This window comes from Gymnodraco acuticeps, unplaced genomic scaffold (genome assembly GCF_902827175.1).
Source record: "Gymnodraco acuticeps unplaced genomic scaffold, fGymAcu1.1, whole genome shotgun sequence".
In the NCBI taxonomy this organism is placed as follows: domain Eukaryota; kingdom Metazoa; phylum Chordata; class Actinopteri; order Perciformes; family Bathydraconidae; genus Gymnodraco; species Gymnodraco acuticeps.
Genome location: NW_022991978.1, coordinates 67635 through 88857, shown reverse-complemented (window position 1 = coordinate 88857; position 21223 = coordinate 67635). Strand labels below are relative to the sequence as shown.

The 21223-nt window shown below is 40.3% G+C and overlaps 1 protein-coding gene across 1 annotated transcript; it reads left to right on the top strand.

Annotated features, from left to right (window-relative positions):
* Nucleotides 1–6823: 6823 nt before the first annotated feature.
* Nucleotides 6824–18296, top strand: rgs19 (regulator of G protein signaling 19). Its single transcript, XM_034201018.1, is given in 5 exon segments — nt 6824–6925; nt 6927–7054; nt 8302–8382; nt 9042–9276; nt 17826–18296. Coding segments are annotated over 5 exon segments (723 nt in total). The 5' UTR covers nt 6824–6835; the 3' UTR covers nt 18015–18296.
* Nucleotides 18297–21223: the final 2927 nt, after the last annotated feature.

The following is a 21223-nucleotide window of genomic DNA, read 5'->3' as shown; positions in this document are numbered from 1 at the left end:
AAAATCATTGACAGATTTCTGGAAGTGTAAGAGAGTATGCTAGATGGTGTCAAAATAGTTGGAACTGGGTCGGACAATACAACTTATTAACCAGTGTGGGTTAATGAAAAGATCGTTATCCATAGTTAAGTGATTTGACAGGCTCCCGGGACAAAGGGATTGGGATCCTCGTGTTTTAGAGAAATATTTGGCAACATTTGGGAAGAGGTTTGCCACAGACGGTCCAATAACTTTAAGCTTAACTGATTTATTGCATGTTTATTCACATAATTAAGACTAGTGGAATGTATGTCCCACGATGCAGTCGTAATAGTTGTAGTCTAACCTGAAGTTGTTAATATTATTGAAATACGCCCCAATCAACTTTAAGCTTTACTGATTTGTTTCCATCAAGGTTTAGCTGTTTGGCAATTTTTTAATAAACAATTGAAGCAGAATGGAAACTCTGTCACCCATTGGCTGAATCTGACACAGCACTAAATCTGAACAGACCAACTGCATGGAGACATGAAACAATAAACAACATACGTTTTAAAGTATTTCATTTGTTTGTTGAGAAAAGCAATGTGGTGGCGATTCCCTTCTTTCATAATTTCACCATTGTGTCTTTCGTCCTCCATGACACCGTTCAGAGTGAACTCTCTTTTTCTAATATTCAGCAAAAAAATGTGCCACAGTTCACAAACTCTTACATTTTAATGTTCTTTACTGTAAAATATTAAACCTCAAACCCACGTCTTGCACACAGACAGGCAGCAGTTGTTGCTTCGGTTGCAAACTGACGATGGCCTTTTTTAGTCAATTTGTATTAAATCCAAAATATGCAAAACTTGAATTACCTTCCTGATATTTAAGCCTCCTTACTACAGGTCTCATAATGTTGTCTTTGTGTTATATGCCTCTTGATTTTGTCTTCACAAATCTCCCTGTCTTCCTACTGCAAACAGTCTAGATATTGCATTGTATTAATATAGTTCAAATTAATTTCTCCCTTTCATTTCATCTCTCTCTCACTTGATCAATCATTTTCAACCCCACCTCCCTTTCACACACACACACACACACAACACACACACACACACACACACACACGCACACACACACACACACACGCACACACACACTAGCTGTTGGCGATCAGGTGGAGAGATTATGGTGCAGTAATCTCTCAGATTAATACTTAAAATGAGTGCTTAATTACTTAAACCCTGCTGGCAGGTGCAGCTGTGTCTCTGTGTGTGTGTGTGTGTGTGTGTGTGTGTGTGTGTGTGTGTGTGTGTGTGTGTGTGGTGTGTGTGTGTGTGTGTGTGTGTGTGTGTTGTGTGTGTGGTGTGTGTGTGTGTGTGTGTGTGTGTGTGTGTGTGTGTGTGTGTGTGTGTGTGTGTGTCTGTGTCTGTGTGTGTGTGTGTGTGTGTGTGTGTGTGTTGTGTGTGTGTGTGTGTGTGTGTGTGTGTGTGTGTGTGTGTGTGTGTGTCCGTACAGTACACAAAAACCCTGGCAGAGCCTCTCACTGAATTTAAATGTCATCTTTCTTTATTGGCACGGTCTGTGAGTCCATCTGTGCTGCCAGGGCAGGCAGAAAGAAAGCAGCGCAGAGAAGATGATCTAATCAAATATTTGTTTGATATTTGAATGTATTTATTATTACAATAATGTTAGCAAATATGAATGGAATACCATTTCTTGTTTTAGAATAGCTCTAGTGTGATTCTGATGCTTCAGTGGACACAAATGTTGTCATTGTATCTTTAAAAAAAAGAATAGTGACATCATTACATTTTCCCATCCTGCCGACCATTAGGATCGCAACTTTAAGAATATGTCAAGCCAATTGATCACAAAAGCTAGTGGAACAGAGGCTGTTTGTGACATGACTCTGTTACACACTCGATTATGACGTTTCCCCATATACAAAAACAATTATAATTCTCCTTTGGGCTTCGTCATTCTAACAGCAACATTTTAGACTCTTCATTTCAGAGGAAGCGCTCACTGAGCTCAAGCTAACGTTGTGCAGTAGTTCTTAACTGTATAATAAGTTAAAACTATTAGAGTTACAGTCATTGGAACCTTGACATGTGAAAAGGCGGTGTTGACCATTTGCAAACCTTCATTGTGAAGCTCTTACACAAACTTTTTTTAATGGTGTTTGTTTTCCTTTACTTAAGCGGAAGCAAGGCTAATAGAGCAAACCTCATCATATGAATTTAACCACACATTAAAGTTGTCACAATTAGGGCTAGCTATTCGAGCAGCTTCCAGGTTTCTAGTTTGAATTGCTCAATGTGATGGAGGGACATTAAATAAAAGCATTCAGTTATGATCCTGCTAATACCTTTGAGTTTTGTATTGGTTAGTTGGTGTGTGTGTTGTGTAGCGGGGCGTTGCAGGTAAACAACATGTATGCACTCTCTGTCAACGTAACCAGGATAAATGAAGGTTAAAAAAACATTTACTAAGATGGGAAGGAAGTGAGGTACCATGTGGGTGTTCGAGTGAGCGTGTGTGTGGTTCCGTGGCTTTTTAATGTCATCTAGCTTAATCAGATTAACACTCAGAATCCTATTAAACACACACAGACACACACACACACTAAAACTCACGTGGGACTAGAGGAGGTGAGACATCTGCTCAAACTGAACCGCTCACAGCGTCTTCCGTTCTTTGTCTTCCTTTTCTTTCTATCTTTTCTTTCTTTTTTTCTTTCTCTCGAATCTCAATCTGAACTGGTAATGAACCTTCCCGTTTTCAGTCATCACTTCTAGAAAACATACATGCTTACACATCCACGTTTCGTACCGACTTGCCTTATCACACACGAACGCACACAAAGGCATACACGTAATTACACTTACACAATTAAACGTGTTAGAAAAGATGTGGCAGCCGAGGAAAGAGGAAGGGAGGCTTCCTGTCTTTGCTCTGCAGTGCAGGTAACTGTGAAGTGTGTATGTGGAGGACACTCACACACAGTGTACACACGTCTGAAGAACACACTTTGTTGGTTAAACACATTAACAGAGAAAAGTGCAGTTTACTAAAAGTGTTTAAGTTTGCAAAGGGGATCATTATAAATACTTGAAGCCCCGCCCCGTTTTCTATGTTAGCTTCTGATCAACCAGCATCTGTAACTCTGTACATTTTCTCAATGGGCGTCATAGCAGTTGGTGTGTCAGCCTGTGTCCCATGGCTGTTGCTGCTATGACACCTGCATTTCCCCACAGGGACCAATAGAGGTTTATCTTATCCTATCTTAAGGCCGTGTTGTCCCAGTGACCGCAGTCAAGTTTACCAAAAGACTGTTGAAAGGACACTTAAAACAAAAAAAGACTGTATAAAAGATGTTGTAACGCTTCTCCCAAACATAAACATAAATGTCCAAAGTGCCCCCGTGTTCAGATCATTTAGCTGGATCTCAAACTGGAAAACAACATTTTAAATGAGAGAAATATCATATTAAGTAAATGATTTGCATCGATCCACACATCGTTTACATCCGATGCTTCTTTCTTGTCACTCGAGCGCAAACAAAAGTCTTCATTTACATAACGTCTAGTTTTACAACCAAACGATAGCGCTGCTAATGTATTGAAAAGAGTTTGGTTTGCTGCATGAAGGTGAACATTTCTGACCATTCCAGCCTCTGTTCTCTCTTAATGAAAAACAGAACTACATGTTTGCAGTTATATATTTAAGCAATAGCTCACGACAGGCCGTGGTATATGCTCATTATATCACAGCTAAGAACCAATCAGATTGCTTGATTTGACTTGTCCGTTTTATAAAGACTGTTATATTTGAAGTACTGTCTTCATGTCTACTGTCTTCATGTCTACTGTCTTCATGTCTACTGTCTTCATGTCTACTGTCTTCATGTCTACTGTCTTCATGTCTACTGTCTTCATGTCTACTGTCTTCATGTCTACTGTCTTCATGTCTACTGTCTTCATGTCTACTGTCTTCATGTCTACTGTCTTCATGTCTACTGTCTTCATGTCTACTTCTCATGTCTACTGTCTTCATACTGTTTCATGTCTACTGTCTTCATGTCTACTATCTTCATGTCTACTGTCTTCATGTCTACTGTCTTCATGTCTACTGTCTTCATGTCTACTGTCTTCATGTCTACTGTCTTCATGTCTACTGTCTTCATGTCTACTGTCTTCAATGCTGTGTGTCTTCATGTCTACTGTCTTCATGTCTACTGTCTTCATGTCTACTGTCTTCATGTCTACTATCTTCATGTCTACTGTCTTCATGTCTACTGTCTTCATGTCTACTGTCTTCATGTCTACTGTCTTCATGTCTACTGTCTTCATGTCTACTGTCTTCAATGCTGTGTGTCTTCAGTCAGACACACAGCAGACAATAAAACATGCTGTAGGTTACTGCTATCGTGTGTTGGAATCACACACACACACACACACACACACACACACACACACACACACACACACACACATATATATACACACACCATTTTTTATAAAAGTACCCAATCTAATAATCCGCTCACACACATTGTGTGTGTGTGTGTGTGTGTGTGTGTGTGTGTGTGTGTGTGTGTGTGTGTGTGTGTGTGTGTGTGTGTGTGTGTGTGTGTGTGTGTGTGTGTGTGTGTGTGTGTGTGTGTGTGTGTGTGTGTGTGTGTGTGTGTGTGTGTGTGTGTGTGTGTGTGTGTGTGTGTGTGTGTGTGTGTGTGTGTGTGTGTGTGTGTGTGTGTGTGTGTGTGTGTGCTTCCTGTTCTCTGTACATTTGACTGCACCTTTATGTTTACATACACATGCCTCTCTGTTTGTTCCTTCATTATGTATGTGTGTATATTTGCACTCCTATTGTGCACATGTGTGTGAGCACATGATGTTGGCCTACAGTATGTGCTCATACATGTGTTACCGAGGCCGACGGTACAGTGTGTGTCTGGCCCATATGTCCCACGATTATAAATAGCATCCGAGCTGCGGTCCTGTTTTATTCTTTGGTCTATTTTCAAAATGATAGTGTGTTTTAAATAGGACATGGGTACAGAACCCAAAGTAGAGAAAGGTGTGTGTGTGTGTGTGTGTGTGTGTGTGTGTGTGTGTGTGTGGTGTGTGTGTGTGTGTGTGTGTGTGTGTGTGTGTGTGTGTGTGTGTGTGTTTGTTTGTGTGTGTGTGTGTGTGTGTGATCACAGCTCAATCACATGATGCATCACATTGCATGGTCTGTCTCCATACCCGCTAACCCTCTTTTTCACTTCCTCTATTCTACAAAGTGTCTCTCTGTCTCTCTTCTTCCATTCCCTCTGTTGTTTCCTCTCTTCCTCTCTTCCTCTTTTACTTTATATAATCTCTCTTGACATCTTTTAGCTTCCCTCACCCTTTTTGTAATTCTCTTATATATCCCCCATTTTCATCAGTTAACCCTCAGGACTTCTTTCTTCTGAGAGTGCTGACTAGAATATGGTCAAAGACTGACTTATTACTTTTGCGAAAAACAGTTATTTTCTGCTCATCTGAATTGAAATCAGCAGCGTTGTGTTCTTTTGTTTACGTCTAAAAGCAGGTTACACGGCACAGAAGAGTCACAACTGCCTTATATACCCTGAAATGTGCTTCTTCATAAACACATCTTTCTTTCTTTGCCATGTTCTGCTTTCTAGCATTTCTGATTCAAGGAAACAGCAGTGTTGTAAAGTTTGTCTGGACTTAAAGAACCAATAAGATTTCAAAACAAACACAAGTTGATTCTGTTATTGGTAACCCTCATAATCATCAATCCTTTCTAAATAACGGTGACACACACACACTCACACATTAACTGTGTTTCCTTGGTAGGCATCCTGTTATTTGGTTAACACCAGCAGTGATGTTTAAGCTTAAGTTTCTCCCGATACACTACAGACACATTTCTATATGTTGGAACATCAGAAACATGACAAAAGTTATTTTCCTTCCCATCTTTCTGTGTGCTGTTAAGCAGAATCCCCTTGCCACATTAATAACATTTTGATATGTCAGAGATGCATGGTGTTAGGGGATAATTCTCCTAGATATACACCTTTTGCCCTTTGACGTTTATGACCAACCCTGACGTCTGTTATCTCCCTTAAGGAAGGGGCTGCTTCAGCCATATGTTGTTGTTACCAGTTTATGACCGGGTCACAAATGGTGTATTGTTATGGGTACACTGGAACACTTCCTTCTTGGGGTTTGTGGACTCCAAGGTGTGAAATCTTCGAGGCCATAGGCGTCAGACGCAAGTGATTCCGTGTTCCCAGATGTTTAGTCTATCTCCCCAAATGTGTTGATTACTCTCTCGGAACTAGTTAAAAGCTCTATCGAGAGAGAGGCTCTTCAGAATTGACGTGGCAACTCTACCGTGAAGTCAGAACCTCTGGCTCTGTGACTTGTGATGTGAATCCTCCGGCCGAAGCTCCTAATAAACCATCAGTGTTTGACATAAAAGCTCCTGCTCTTCCCGTGTCTCCTTCATGAGTCGGTGACTCCCACTGCATTGCTACACAGCCGTTTCTCCCACACATGGCGTGTATCTTTAAACAACGCAAATGTTTGTAGTAGAACTCTTGGGTAGCCTTGGTTCATAACCCATTAGTGCTCTCAAGACCCTTCTGATTTAACAAGTGACACTTGTTAGGGTTCCGACCCACAGGTTAGGAACCATTGAACTACAGTAAATAAAGTCGTTACAACTTAATAATCGATTAAATATATATAATAATTAGATTTTCTGCTAAGAGAGTAATCGCTTTGGATTCTGGGGTTTTGAATTGGTTATGTTTTTTTGTATTTGTGATATTTAATGTAAATACAATACTTCTTCCACCACTCTGTCAATGATGGGGAAGAAGAAATCACAGAATCTCTCTCTCTCTCTGCAGTACACTGGTCCGATCCCGGGCGAGCGAGGGGGCGAGCTGGCCATGGGGGGGGGGTCGCAGCGAGACCTCGGCACTGAGCGGGACGGGAGGGGGGCGGGCCATGACCACTACCCAGAATTCCCAACGGCCAAACGCCTGCTGCTTCTGCTGGTGCTGCTGCTGCAGCTGCTCATGGTAGGAGACAAAAACACACACACACACACTCACACACACACACACACACACACACACACACACACACACTGCATTTACACAGACAAGTTCATACAAACCAACACATGCTGCTCTAATGTAAGCACACACACACACACACAGGCCAAACAGCTGTCTGGATGTGCTGTGGTCCTGTCAGCACAGCTGTAAAAAAACTTGACAACAGTTTTTGTCAGTTAAACTCGAGAAGTGTGTGTTACATTTTTTTTAGCAACAACAATAGGTTAAGGATCTAATAACGTCTACTTTCTGTGTTGGGTGTCCTTATTCAGATGCATCTATTGCACAGAATAGCTTTTAATTGTGTAGCATTAGTTGCCCTTTCTCTCTACTGAAAAGTGTGCCGCTTGCAACCATCTCTGCTGGTGTCAGAGACTTGTAGAGGAAACACAGGCAGCCGAGTTAACCAATCACAGTTCCTGTGGTTTCCACTTTGCAGCCACAGGAGCATGCATGGATACATGCTACATTTCTAAAGAGGTGCAGAGGAGCCTTTGGTGTTTTGGGGCTGCACAGTTGGTAGTGTTACAAGCATGTCAAAGACAAAAACAGAGGTGTGTATGATTAAGAAGGATTTATTGTCAGAAATGACTTTACTCTCGTTGAAACTAAGACAAATCTACATTATTCAATCACTTGCCTAGCTCTTATGCCAACTTTTTGCTCACCAATAAACTGTACATTGTCAGGATGTCACCAATCTTTTAAACACTTTTTTATGCACTATGAACGTTTTATTTATACAAAACCTCCAAGGAATAAAACGGGAGTCCTAATTGACCTTGTTTGACCTTTTACTTTTTTAGATTTCTGCAAGAACCACTGTATCACACCAATATCTCCAGGTATTAGTCAAACTGTAGCTGTGCAGTGATTAGGTCTCTGTAGCTCCCACAGGGGACCTCATCATTTACAGCTCTCTCTCTCACACTCACACACACACACACACACACACACGCACGCACGCACGCACGCACGCACGCACCCATGCATGCACACACACACTGCACATGTAGACACCTGCTTGTCTTACAGTTGGCTGTTAGCATTACTGTGGGTAGTGTTATCATTAAATGAGGTAATAACATATTTGAAGGTTTATAGTTTTAACCGCAATTACTCTGTATCAGCTGTGGTTTTTTCGTGTGTGTGTGTGTGTGTGTTTCCCTCCTGAGAGCAGTTTAATCATGTCAGTCTCTCCCTGTCAGGAATGAAGAGGAGAGACGGAGGAGGAGGAGGAGATTATCACAGGACACCAAGATGGAAACCATACCAAACTGTGAAGCTTGGTGAGTGCGCAGTGCCTCTCACACACAGACACACGGAAACACACACACGCGCACACACACTTGGTTTGGTTTGGTGCATAATTAGGAAGATTTGTGATAATTTTCTTGAACCTCTGCTCTCTCTTAATCTAAAACAAAAATGTGTATTTCCCTGCTCGCACATTATAAAGTTGTGATTAATATAAACTTAATATAGTCAATATAATTGTTCCAATGCAAACATTAAGCATGGGCATGCTAGGATTTGGGACCTGGTATTGGTGTTAGCTAAGGAGTCATTAGGATTCATCCTCTGGGGACCATCAAAATAAAAGTCAAAGTACTTCTTTACCACTATATATAAAATGGATAGTCCAACTTTGTTAATGGTCTTTGCTCTATTGAGTGCTTTTAACTACTTCTACTTCTAAATGTAGGATGAATTGGATTGTATACAATCTTAAACACGGATTCACGGTCAGAACATTTTTTTCTTTTTGTATCAGTTAAATCAGAAACATAACTCATGCTGTAACGCAGAGTGACGTTGTAATTCTATCCCAATCCTCTTTTGTAATCAGTAAGCTATAAGATTTGGACCATGACAGTCATTTGACAAAAAATACATTAATACAAAAACCAATGAGGAAATTAACCAACTTTCCGCTCTTCTTCGTCAGCACCAAACCCTCAATGGAAGAGATCCGGCTGTGGTCTCAGTCCTTCGACAAGCTGATGAAGAACCCGGCGGGTCGAAATGTTTTCCGTGAGTTCCTACGGACGGAGTACAGCGAGGACAACATGCTGTTCTGGCTGGCCTGCGAAGACCTCAAACAGGAGATCAACAAGAATGTCATCGAGGAGAAAGCACGATCCATCTACGAGGACTACATTTCCATACTGTCACCAAAAGAGGTAGGAAAGCTTCCCACAGAGAATTGTTTATGGGGGTTTCTGACCGGGAGGGAGGCCGCTTTCTTTAAGGTCCCATGTCATGCTTTTCCGGTTATTACCCGTCCCCTTGTGTTATGTAGCTTTTTATGCATGTAAACGGTCTGCAGAGTCACAAACCCTCAAAGTACACCCTGTAGCCAGTAAAACTCTAACACAGAAAATACCTGTCTATGCTGCCCCAGAACGCCTCGTTGGGGATTTTTCTTTTTCCATTTTTTTCTTCCTGGTACCAAGTGACGTGACGACGATCCTAATGGACCGATTGGTCCAAATGGAGTTGCGCCGTGTCTCGCTGTCTTGCAGACCCCACGCAGCAACCAGGAAACGACACCAGTAATCCACCTCACACTGTCGGCTCCTCGAGTCTCAAAGGGCGGAGCAGCGAGCCCCGCAACGTCCCGCCAACCCCACGCAGCATTCTCATCTGTTTGTCATTGCTGGTGTCATTTTCTGGTTGCTAACAAATGCCATTGTAACACATAAACGCACATCAGAGCACAGTGGGCTCATAGGGAGAGCGGGGGGGGGGGGCAGGAGCTCCAACAAGCCGTTTAGGACAGAGAGTGAATACACATATTATACAGAGATGCTGTATGAGAAACCCATGTGAGTTTGGAACATTGAACAATGTACATCTATTCTAGTAGACCTCAACAATGGAATTATGATCAGTAGAAATGGCCATGACATGGGACCTTTAAAGGCCACCTATTATGCAAAATCCACTTGTTCATGTCTTTTCTTCATCAACATGCGTCCCCTCTGTGGAAAGAGACTCTGGACGTTTCAGGAAAAAAGATTCTCTCTCTTTTTGTCCTGATCCATTTCTATAAAAACCTGTCTGAAAATGAGCTGATCAGATTTTGGCCACTTTATGATGTCATGACGATTTTTTGGCTTGTGTAACCATCAGCCAATAACCAGCCAAGGTGGTCAGTGGTTTTGTATTAGAAAAGAAAGCAACCAATCAGATCTTGTTCTGGGTCTCTGGGTAGAATATCCTTCACCAAGGTATTCTACATCCTTGATAGGATGCCCTGGCCGTTGCACTGAATGAGAGCATACGTTTGGACTGACAGTTTGATCAACCAATCATATATTGATTTGTAGCCAATGGGCGTATTCTTTCAGAGTTTCCCCTCGGTTCCAGGGTATTCTAGAAGGCCCGCTAGTTAACTGGCTCGAGACAGAGGATCTAGATGAATGCGACGAAGCAATTCATGCAGTTTTATTGTTTTTAACGTTGAAATGACAAGTGCAACAGGTGAAGATGAAGTTGTTGCGGAATTGTTGTGAGTACCCTTTTCAAGACGACAATTCAGTGAAAAGACGGACATTATAATGCCGCAGGGGGTGTGTGTGTCTACAGAAGGTCCAGTTGTGATAGACAACGGTTCGCCACTGGATGCTGCCATGATCTGTTTGGTATTTGGAGCCAAACACTTCAGAGACATGTTTTGTGTATATCTGAGACCTATTATATATTGATGAAAAACAGTATAATAGGGGACAGTGATCCTTCCTCCAGCGCATGGTCATGTGTGATTCAGAGTGAGCACGAAGAGTAGACTCTATTCACAGATGGGTCAATGTGTTGCAAAAGAGAATCATTGTGCTGCACCCAGCTCTATGAGAAAATAAGATTCACTCATTTTTAATAATGAATTAAATCAGAGGTCTTACCTAACCCTAACTTAGTTTCAATGTTTTAGAACAATTACAAATAACACATTTAAAGAGATATTTGGTTGTGGTTCGTTTCAAATATCACTAAATGTTTTATTATGTTCTTTTTTTGTCAAAGATTTTTTGGAGATTATTCAGCAGTTGCAAATAGGAAACAGGAACGTTTGTTTTACTTTTTGATGTAATGACGTAGCTCCCTGGACACACTGTTCCCAGGGATGCAAAGTTTGTGTCATTGTTTGAATTCCAAAAGATTTTTGCTAATCACTTCAGGATGTTTAACTGCGAGGCGAACGTTGCTCAAGATCTCTTCTGGTGTCTCTTAGAAATGAGCTGGTTTTAATTCAGCGACCGACAGCGTTTTATAAACATATTCTTATGTAAGATCTGGCAGATGCATTTTGTTTTTCGCCGTCTGTGTTCTGTTGCCTCATCTGTGCCCGCCTGTCAGTCTGTCCAACATTTAGATTCTCAATAACTCAACAGCTCTTTACATAAAGTGTATTCTATTGATATGAATGGTGCTCGAGCTGAGGATTTCAAGCTGAGCCATCAGTAGGCTACGGTTTATACTTGGAAAACATTTGACTGAACATGTTCCTTCTCCCCAGATCATGAACCATTTTAATTGTTCTCTTACATTGTCATCTGGACAAGGAGAAGGGTTAGGGTTAACCGTTTAAGTCTTTCTTGCTGCATGGCTCCAGCTTCTTAAATGTGAAAATATGTTGCTTTTCCTCGTAATACGTCACTGTGCATTACATTCCTGTTGTCCTCGGATCAAATTTGACACATTTGTAAATGTTATTCAGTTGGAAGAAGGGGTTATTTCATCTTAATGCCGCAAAAATAACATGAATGATTCTTATTTCAGTATTCGGAAGACAAAGTCATGTTCCACACTTGAATTATTTGTTTAATTAAACACATAATTATAGCATCTGGTGCCATTACAAAAATCCTGACTTAACCTTGACATACACACGTTTTTGATAATCCATCAAGAAATGTACCAATAATCTCAACGATATAATATATATACATTTAGTTAGTTTGAGCTCTCTTCATCCACTGATACAACAAAACAATAAGGTTGAATATTCTGTAAATAACGTCAATTGACCATAAATGCCAAAAAGTAAAAGTTTGGATACATGTTACTTGAGAGGTGAAACACAGAGTTGGGTTATGATTATTTTAATAATTTGTCGAAACCAAGTCAAAGTTGTTTAAAGTCAAAGAAATCTGATGAAATCTACTTTAGCAGATTGTATTGTGAACAATCCCCCAGAGTTGATCGGAGGTCATTCAGAACACCTGTGGCTCCTAATTAAGAATTGAGAACAGCTTGGGGGCCTCCCCCTCTCAGCCAATCAGGGTGCGGCAACGCCCTTCCCTTGGGGTTTAAGATTAGAGGTGCACTCTCTGGGGCGTGTGATCCTTCCTCTACATAATGCACACTTCATTTCAGTAGATACAAAAAACTCTCCTCTTTTGAGACTTATTGGCTGTTTTTAACTTTTCTGATTGAGGCAAGGCAAGTTTATTTATATAGCACTTTTCAACACAAGGCAATTCAAAGTGCTTTACAAAAAATGAAAGACATTAAGAAAATGGCATTTAAAATCAGTCATTAAAAAGAAAAGCTAATAAAATAAACATTAAAAGAAAAAATATATGGATAAAAGTTAGTGATAAAAGTTACAGTGCAGTTTAAGATATGAATAGTTCAATTAAAAGCAGCGACAAAAAGAAAAGTCTTCAGCCTGGATTTAAAAGTAGTCAGAGTTGCAGCGGACCTGCAGGTTTCTGGGAGTTTGTTCCAGATATTTGGAGCATAATAACTGAACGCTGCTTTACCATGTTTAGTTCTGACTCTGGGGACAGAAAGCTGACCAGTCCCTGGAGACCTGAGAGATCTGGATGGTTCATAATTTAGCAGGAGGTCAGAAATTTATTTTGGGCCTAAACCATTCAAAGCTTTATAAACCAGCAGCAGTATTTTGAAATCTATTCTTTGACACACAGGAAGCCAGTGTAAAGACTTCAGAACAGGAGTGATGTGATCCACTTTCTTAGTGTTAGTGAGGACTCGAGCAACGGCGTTCTGAATCAGCTGCAGCTTCCTAATAGATTTTTTAGTGAGACCTGTGAAGACACCATTGCAGTAGTCGAGTCTACTGAAGATAAAAGCATGGACAAGTTTTTCCAAATCCTGCTGTGACATTAGTCTTTTAATCCTAGATATATTCTTTAGGTGATAGTAGGCTGATTTAGTAACTGTTTTAATGTGACTGTTGAAACTCAGGTCAGAGTCCATGACTACACCTAGATTTCTGGCTTATCTGTTGTTTTGAACATTGCAGACTGAAGCTCAGCGCTAACTTTTATACGTTCTGACTTGGCTCCAAAAACCATTACCTCAGTTTTATCTTTGTTTAATTGGAGAAAGTTCTGACACATCCAGTCATTGATTTGTTCAATGCACTTACTCAGTGTTTGAATTGGAGCATAGTCTCCTGGTGAAATTGTTACGTAAATGTGTGTGTCATCTGCATAGCTATGGTAACTTATTTTGTTGTTTTTCATTATCTGAGCCAGTGGTAGCATGTAGATGTTAAAGAGAAGAGGCCCCAAGATGGAGCCTTGAGGAACCCCACATGTCATATTTGTCCACTCAGATGTGTATTTACCTATAGAAACAAAGTTGTTTCTGTCCTTTAAATAGGATTCAAACCAATTCAGAACTGTTTCCGAAAGTCCCACCCAGTTCTCCAGTCGGTCTAGTAATATGCTGTGGTCAACAGTGTCAAACGCAGCACTGAGATCTAATAATACTAACACTGAAGTTCTGCCAATGTCTGTGTTTAAGTGGATGTCATTAAAGACCTTTACAAGAGCAGTCTCAGACCCCGGCCACACGAGGACGAAAACGGCTAAACGCATAGGATTAACGCAAACGCAATCGCAAAAAAGCTTCCGTCCACACGCAATAGTTATCTGGATAGTGTCTGTCTACACGAGACCGCTCCGTTTAGCTCCAACCGCTGGAGAAGCTGCAGTACATATGCAGGAGCCTGTACGTGGCGCTGTAACTTCCTCCACAAAAGCAGCGAAGAAGCATGGTTGTCATGGTTGCCCTTCTGTTTATTCTCCGCGGTGGGGGCCGAGGGAACCGGGCAGAGTTTTTCGCCAGTCAACGTGTATTAAAGTTTAAATCTTCCGACAAAATTATAGAAGTGCCGGTCAAAGGTCTTCTTTGTTATTTATTGAGCTTTAAAACAAATGAATAACGAATCTATATATTATAATAATAAAATACACGGAGCCTCTCTTTTTCCTCCCTCTCTTCGGACAGCGCCAGTGTCTGTTTCATGCAGCAGCTGATCCAGTAATGAGTGACCCGGCCGACAGTAAAAATAAACATATTTATAACTAGTTTAGGTAGTTTGAGAGGTGTCTCCGTCCTGTCAGATTAGACTTCACTCGCGTTTATGTCCATATCGAGAGAAAGAGAAATAATCTGAATTCAGTGTGCAGTTTACTTTAACGCGGGGGTGAGCAGCAGAGGTGGGGAGAGGCGGGGCTATTGCGCAATCACTATCAGAAAATGTTCGTATAGGGCGCACACACGGAGCCGTTTGACCCCCCCAGAGCGTTGCGTATGCCATTCTATCCACCTTGGGACCCGTTATCGTTTCCTCAGTCGTTTAGTGCCGTATTCGGTCGTCCTCGTATGGCCGAATGGTCTATATGACACTAAACAGTAACGCAAACGGCCGTTTTTCGTCCTCGTGTGGCCGGTGCATTAGTGCTGTGGTTTGGACGAAAGCCTGACTGGAACACATCGAAACAGTTATTTAAATGCAAGAAATTACTCAACTGTTGAAAAACAACTTTTTCAATGATTTTACCTAGAAATGGGAGGTTTGATATGGGCCTGTAATTGTTCATTAGTGTAGCATCTAGATTATTCTTTTTTAAGAGCGGTTTAATGACTGATAATTTTTTCAACATAACCAAGGTTGGTTTTTTTTTTTTTTTAAAGCCATCACATCACACTATAGGTTACTACCTGCATCAGAACAGATTCCAACAGAGTTTTATGATTGCAAGTATTTATTTAGTCAATTGGTTTATTTATTTATTTTTTAAGTAAGCACACATTTCCTATGGGTCAAAGTGCCATTTTTTTTTTTTTTGTGAAGGCATTCGTTTGTCCAATAATTGTTTTAGTTGTTGAGACCTGGTTTGTAGGCTTCTTCCTGTGGAAATCTCATGATTCAAAGATTGTATTTTCATATGCACAGGGCTACAGTGTAGAAGGGCAATGACAATCTTATGACCTGAGCTCCTCCAACAATCCAACAAATAAAATACAAAAAATAATCTGCAAAAGAAGTACCACCACAGCTGTCTAGATCACAAGCCAAATATAAAACAAATGTATTCATTTGAAGGATAAACCAATAATTAGGGAATTAAGTTTCTGCCCCACATTAATATGATTCTATCCAATACTTTCTAATAGTATTAAAACTGCAGCCTCTGTTGTTCTAAAAATGCCCTGTGTTTAATGTCTCTGATGCTTCTTCATCTCAATTCATCTTTGGTGCCGCTGCACATTTACAGGTTTTGATTTGTCAGCTGTTCTGCACGTGCTCAGCATTCACACTAAAACCCTCCTCATGAAATGTGAATCCCCGCTGAAGTGATTATTGCTGGCTATAAACGGAGACACACTGTAGTTTACACACACACACAGGGAATTTGTTAGCGCTTTTCTGCTGAGAAATGTAGCAAGCGGTTTCTGCTTCACAGCTATTTTTAACTTACTGACTGACTGTGAGTGTGCGCGTGTTTAACAGTGACTGCTTTATTTAGTCCAAGAGCTGGAGGCTTTGCTTGTCAGGCTCCATCCTCAGTGTGTGTGTTGGCATCTTCAGACATTTGTGTGTTTGTATGTACAATTGTCTGAATGTGTGTTTGTGTGTTTACAGAAAACGATAAATTGCTGCTCTCACCTCCTGGCAGTGGAGGCTTTTTATAGACTCACACACATTAAAATACAGAGATATGAAAACGTGTGAGTTTGGCAGAGAAGATGCATGCCAGGCGGTCTGTCTGCGTGCCTGACCTTGGGTGTGTGTGTGTGTGTGTGTGTGTGTGTGTGTGTGTGTGTGTGTGTGTGTGTGTGTGTGTGTGTGGTGTGTGTGTGTGTGTGTGTGTGTGTTTGTGTGTGTGTGTGTGTGTGTGTGTGTGTTGTGTGGTGTGTGTGTGGGTGTGGTGTGTGTGTGTGTGTGTGGTTGTGTGTGTGGTGTGGTGTGTGTGTGTGTGTGTGTTGTGTGTGTGTGTGTGTGTGTGTGTGTGTGTGAACAGAGGGAAAACATAAGAGATAGCTTGTCATTCTATAAATATCTGCGGTTGTGTCGAGGCTGTGGGGCCACTCTTGTGGTTTCAGTGCTGGTTCCTGTATGTAATCATACCTGGAGTTTCATTAGTAACACAAAACACCTTCAATATGTGCAGATCTGACAGATGTATAAGTGCAGTTTGCAATTTTTAAAAAACATTATCTACTTGTTCTCATTATAAAACCAGTGTTAAAGGTGGGGTAGGTAAGAATGGAGAAACCAGCTCGAGTGCGCTAGAGTTTGAAAAAATCTGCCCCTTCCTTCAGACTTCCTTACAGAGCCCCTCCTCCAACACACACGAACGCGCACGAGATACGTTTGTGCACAGATGGAAGGCTGACAGGCAGGTCGGCCATCCAGTTATTTTAGCCGAGCCGGCTCAGATGATTGGTCGTGCTTTTTACAGCGCCACGGCTTCCACATATGAAATGTTTGTATGTATTTATTGTCAAAGCATTTAATATATTCATTGCTATCGGGATGTTAAGAGCATTCCATGGAATATAACAAAAAGTGTTTCTGAAGTGAAAATATCAAGTATATCTTTTCCTTAACCTCATCTTACTTCATTACCAAGGTTGGAATTAAAATTCGATATAAAAAAAGGAAGTGAAACTAAATGGTTGCTGCCGGTGCTCTCCCTCACCGCACTGTCCATGTTTTTAATCCACATAAATCCCAATTAGAAGTATTATTGTATGGAAATAGTTGAATATAGATAACTAAATGCAACATATGCATCACATCTTATCTATGCATATCCCCATTCAAATGTGTTGAAATCTATATAAATAGTTTAATTAGACTTAATTTAATGATTTTACAGCAGTAGTTAGCTGATCGTCCATAGTTCGTCTTTTGGTTTGACAAATTGTTGTGAAAGTTAGCCTATAAGCACCTCGGCAAGATATGGCATACGATGAAAAATGCTTGATAAACACGGGTAACTCCTATGATCCAGATGTCGATTACTATGGGTTGTATTCATGACTGGTCAATGGTGCGTCACTTTAAATATTCTGACCGCAAGGAATTGTGGGATAGCATTATCTCCTATCCTTTCGCAATGTGTGGTCCAATGTGTCCTATGCTGAAAGGGGTTCATATAGGAAGCGTTGAAGCTCCTTTACTGTCCTCTAGAGATTTGAACAGTTCTTATCATTCAGTACAGACATTTTTACTATCAACCTAAATGTATGCTGATACTAATATTATAATCAAAGTGTTAATAGACCAGCCTCATATTTAAAAAGATTGTCAAGTGTCTCTCTTACCACTAATTCCTACAGTTGTTTGTTTTTAGAAAGTTGTGATGGTTGAGGTGAAGATGAATATGAATATGCTAAAACATCAAATGCATGAATTTATGAATCCCCTCTCGTCACTAAACTCCTCTGCCTCTCCCTGCAGGTGAGCCTGGACGCCCGGGTTCGAGAGATGATCAACAGGAAGAGGCAGAACCCGACGCCTCACGTGTTTGAAGACGCCCAGCTCCAGATCTACACTCTGATGCACCGGGACTCCTACCCACGATTCCTCTCCTCCAGCATCTACAGGTCGCTCGTTCAGGGCGGCTCGCGCACCTCCTCCGAGTCCTAGTGCCGCCTCCTCCTCTTCCTCTCCCGGTCCTGAGCTCACAGGATGGATGCCAGATCATTTCATCGCTTCTCTCACACACTCCTCCCTGTACCAAACTTTCCAAAAAAGATCAGACGACTCCTCACTCCATTTCAACAAATCCCAAATCTCTCCGATTACTGCCAAGACTTTCTTTTCATTTCTTGTTTATTCCTCAACGTTTAGTACCGTTGCCAATAACTCCTTTTTCTTTTCTCTCCAGTTTGTTCTCATTCAATCTTTTCTTACATTACTCTGATCCTTTCTCCCTCCCATTCCCATCCCATGTTACAGTAGTATTGCAATGATATAAAAGAAAACCACAATACAGATAATACAATGTTGTGTAATCAAAACAATATTCTAAACATATTTTATGAATACTTTAAAATAGAAAATTGTTATCATGAAAACAAGTCTGAAATAGTATCAGAACTCGATTCATAGCATTTTTGTTAATTTCATTTATTAGGCCAATACTGATATTGAAATAAAACAAATCCGATAATGCATATTTCAACAAACACATTAGGAAACATTTTAAAAAGCAAAATAAATTGTGGTCTGATAAATACCATATTTCTTTCTCTGATAACAGTATTGATAAAAACCCTTAACAAATTACATATATCTGCTAATTTTAAATAACACTCTACATAAACACGTTTTTATTATAAGGGTCCCTTAAATGAGTTTTAAACTGGAAACATTATTAAAACATTTTTACTGGCCATGTTGTTACTTCCACCTACATCCTTCTATTTAACCTTACAACCTATTTTTCTACCTAAGGACATCTCCTCCTTCCTCATTACCTCACCTTTTCTCTCTTTTTGACCTTCTTCTAAACAAAAAGAAATATGTATTGGGATATGTGGGGATTCACATGATTACTTGGGAGACTTTAATGCATTTCAATGGGAAAAATACACACCTGTGCCATGGATCCTAAGTGGATTTTTACATATTAGCCCCGCCCCTCATGCCGTCCAATCACCTTTCAGAGCCAGTTAAAGGTGAATGTTCCTATCCTCCGCCCACCTCATCACCTGGTTTTCCTCCTGTGGTTTCGAGAAAGGCGACAGAAAAAGATGGATGCTGTCTGATTCCTTTCTCTCTTTCAACTGGAAAACACAGGGCGCTCCCTTCAACCCCCGCGACAAACCACAACGAAAACGTGTGTTGTTTGCTGTTTATTTATCCACTCGTTTGCTGGCTCAATCATTTCACTCCTGCGATAAACAAAAAGGACAAATGGATGGATGTCAATTCCCTCCGACTACTGATTTACAAACAGACAAGACGTCTATTTTTTAAGAGAAAACTATACGGAACATTTCAATTTTGTTGATTTTCTTTTTGTTTCTTGAATTCTCCCACTCTGACCCCTTCCTGGATTCTTTGCAAAAAAGAGGAAAACAATTCTCTTAGAGTGTACTGATCCCCCACCCTACACAACACCACAGACACACACACACACACACACACACACACACACACACACACACACACACACACACACACACACACACACACACACACACACAGGTGCAATAAACACTGGAGTTTGGAAAACACACACACATTTACACAGTTTGTGTTACTATATTTCAGAGGATCTTTACCTCATCTTGTAGGGCTGCTCGATTATGGCAACAATCATAATCTCGATTCTGTGGGTCAATAATTGATATCACGATTATTAAAAACGATTATCCATTATCCATCCTTGATAACATCAATTTATTGAAAAACATTTTTTGAACAGTATGTTTTTAACAGTTGATTACCCTGAACTTTAAGTATAATTCAACTGAAAAACCAATAAAAGAAAAAAAAAATTAATACAAAAAAAAAAAAAAACGTTTTATTTTGATTATGTTGTTTTCCTAATCGTTGCAAGCCAACATCGTAATTGCGATTAAAATACGATTAATTGAGCAGCCATATCATCTTGCTAAATTAAACCCTCACATGATATGACCAAGCCTACCAAAGTAACCGTTACAGTATCATGTAATATCTCACAATCCACTCTGATCCATTCAGCTGTAAAGAAGTACTGCACCCTACAGTCTGTTACTGTTGAAATACAGCAATCTTGTATTCATATTGAGTGCAACACACCCTCCAAATGGTATATTGTCCAATATTTCTCAAAGGCCTGGGTGACCTTTTTTTTTAATGGCTCGAATGGCTTTAAATAATGAGATAATTCTATTTTTTTCACTATTAATTGATCTGCTCAACAAAAGTCAAATTTGAAAATTGGCAGCTTTTTGGTATTTTAAATTACTTTTTAATATATTTTCTGTGCCATTTGGCTTGATTAATACGATTTTGAAAGGATTTTGAGAGTTTTATTGCTTAGAAACGATGATAAAAGACCTCTAAAGTTCCTTAAAATGATTGTTAAAGTGGTCCTAATAAGTATAGTAATGCAAAAAGCACTCAAACACACACACACACACACACACACACACACACACCAGGGTGGCCTACCTGGGCACTGCTGCTGCTGACCTCTGCCTCTGTGACCTCTCACCTTGACCTCACCACTGTCTGTCCCACTCGGACGCCTGCTCCTGATTGGCTGCAGGAGGCTGCAGGGCTGAACTGTGGTTGGTCAATTCAGGAAGGGGGGTGGGAGGAAATCCCAGGTGCAAAAAAATATAAATATATATAGATATATTATTGAAAAACAACTAAGAAAAAAAATATATAGAGAAAAAAAATATGTTATGTGAGATGGGATGCTTACACCCAGTGCTTCATGGGAAATGTAGTTTGAGGAAAATGTGTGTAGTTGTCTGCGCAGGCAGAAACAACAGATTCAAAAAAAGAGATGCCTAGATCTTAACCAGACTGGTGACTCGGAATGCATTTATCTTAGTATTGTTAATGTTATTTATTTTATATTTTGTTAAAACTGTGATTTTAATTGTACATATATAAACGGAGACCCTTGAACATCCAATGAGAAGCGGCCTCGTTTGTTCTGTGTTTGTGTCTTCAATTTATTTCTTATGTCTCAACTAGGAATCAACTCTCTGCTCTGCCATCGTCCATGCCTATCGCTACCCAGCATTTGATACTGGATTTGTAAGGCAGATACAAATACCTATGTCTGGTATTTTATATAATCCTATCGAAGCATTTTGGCCAACATGTTTTTTTACATAAATGCACAA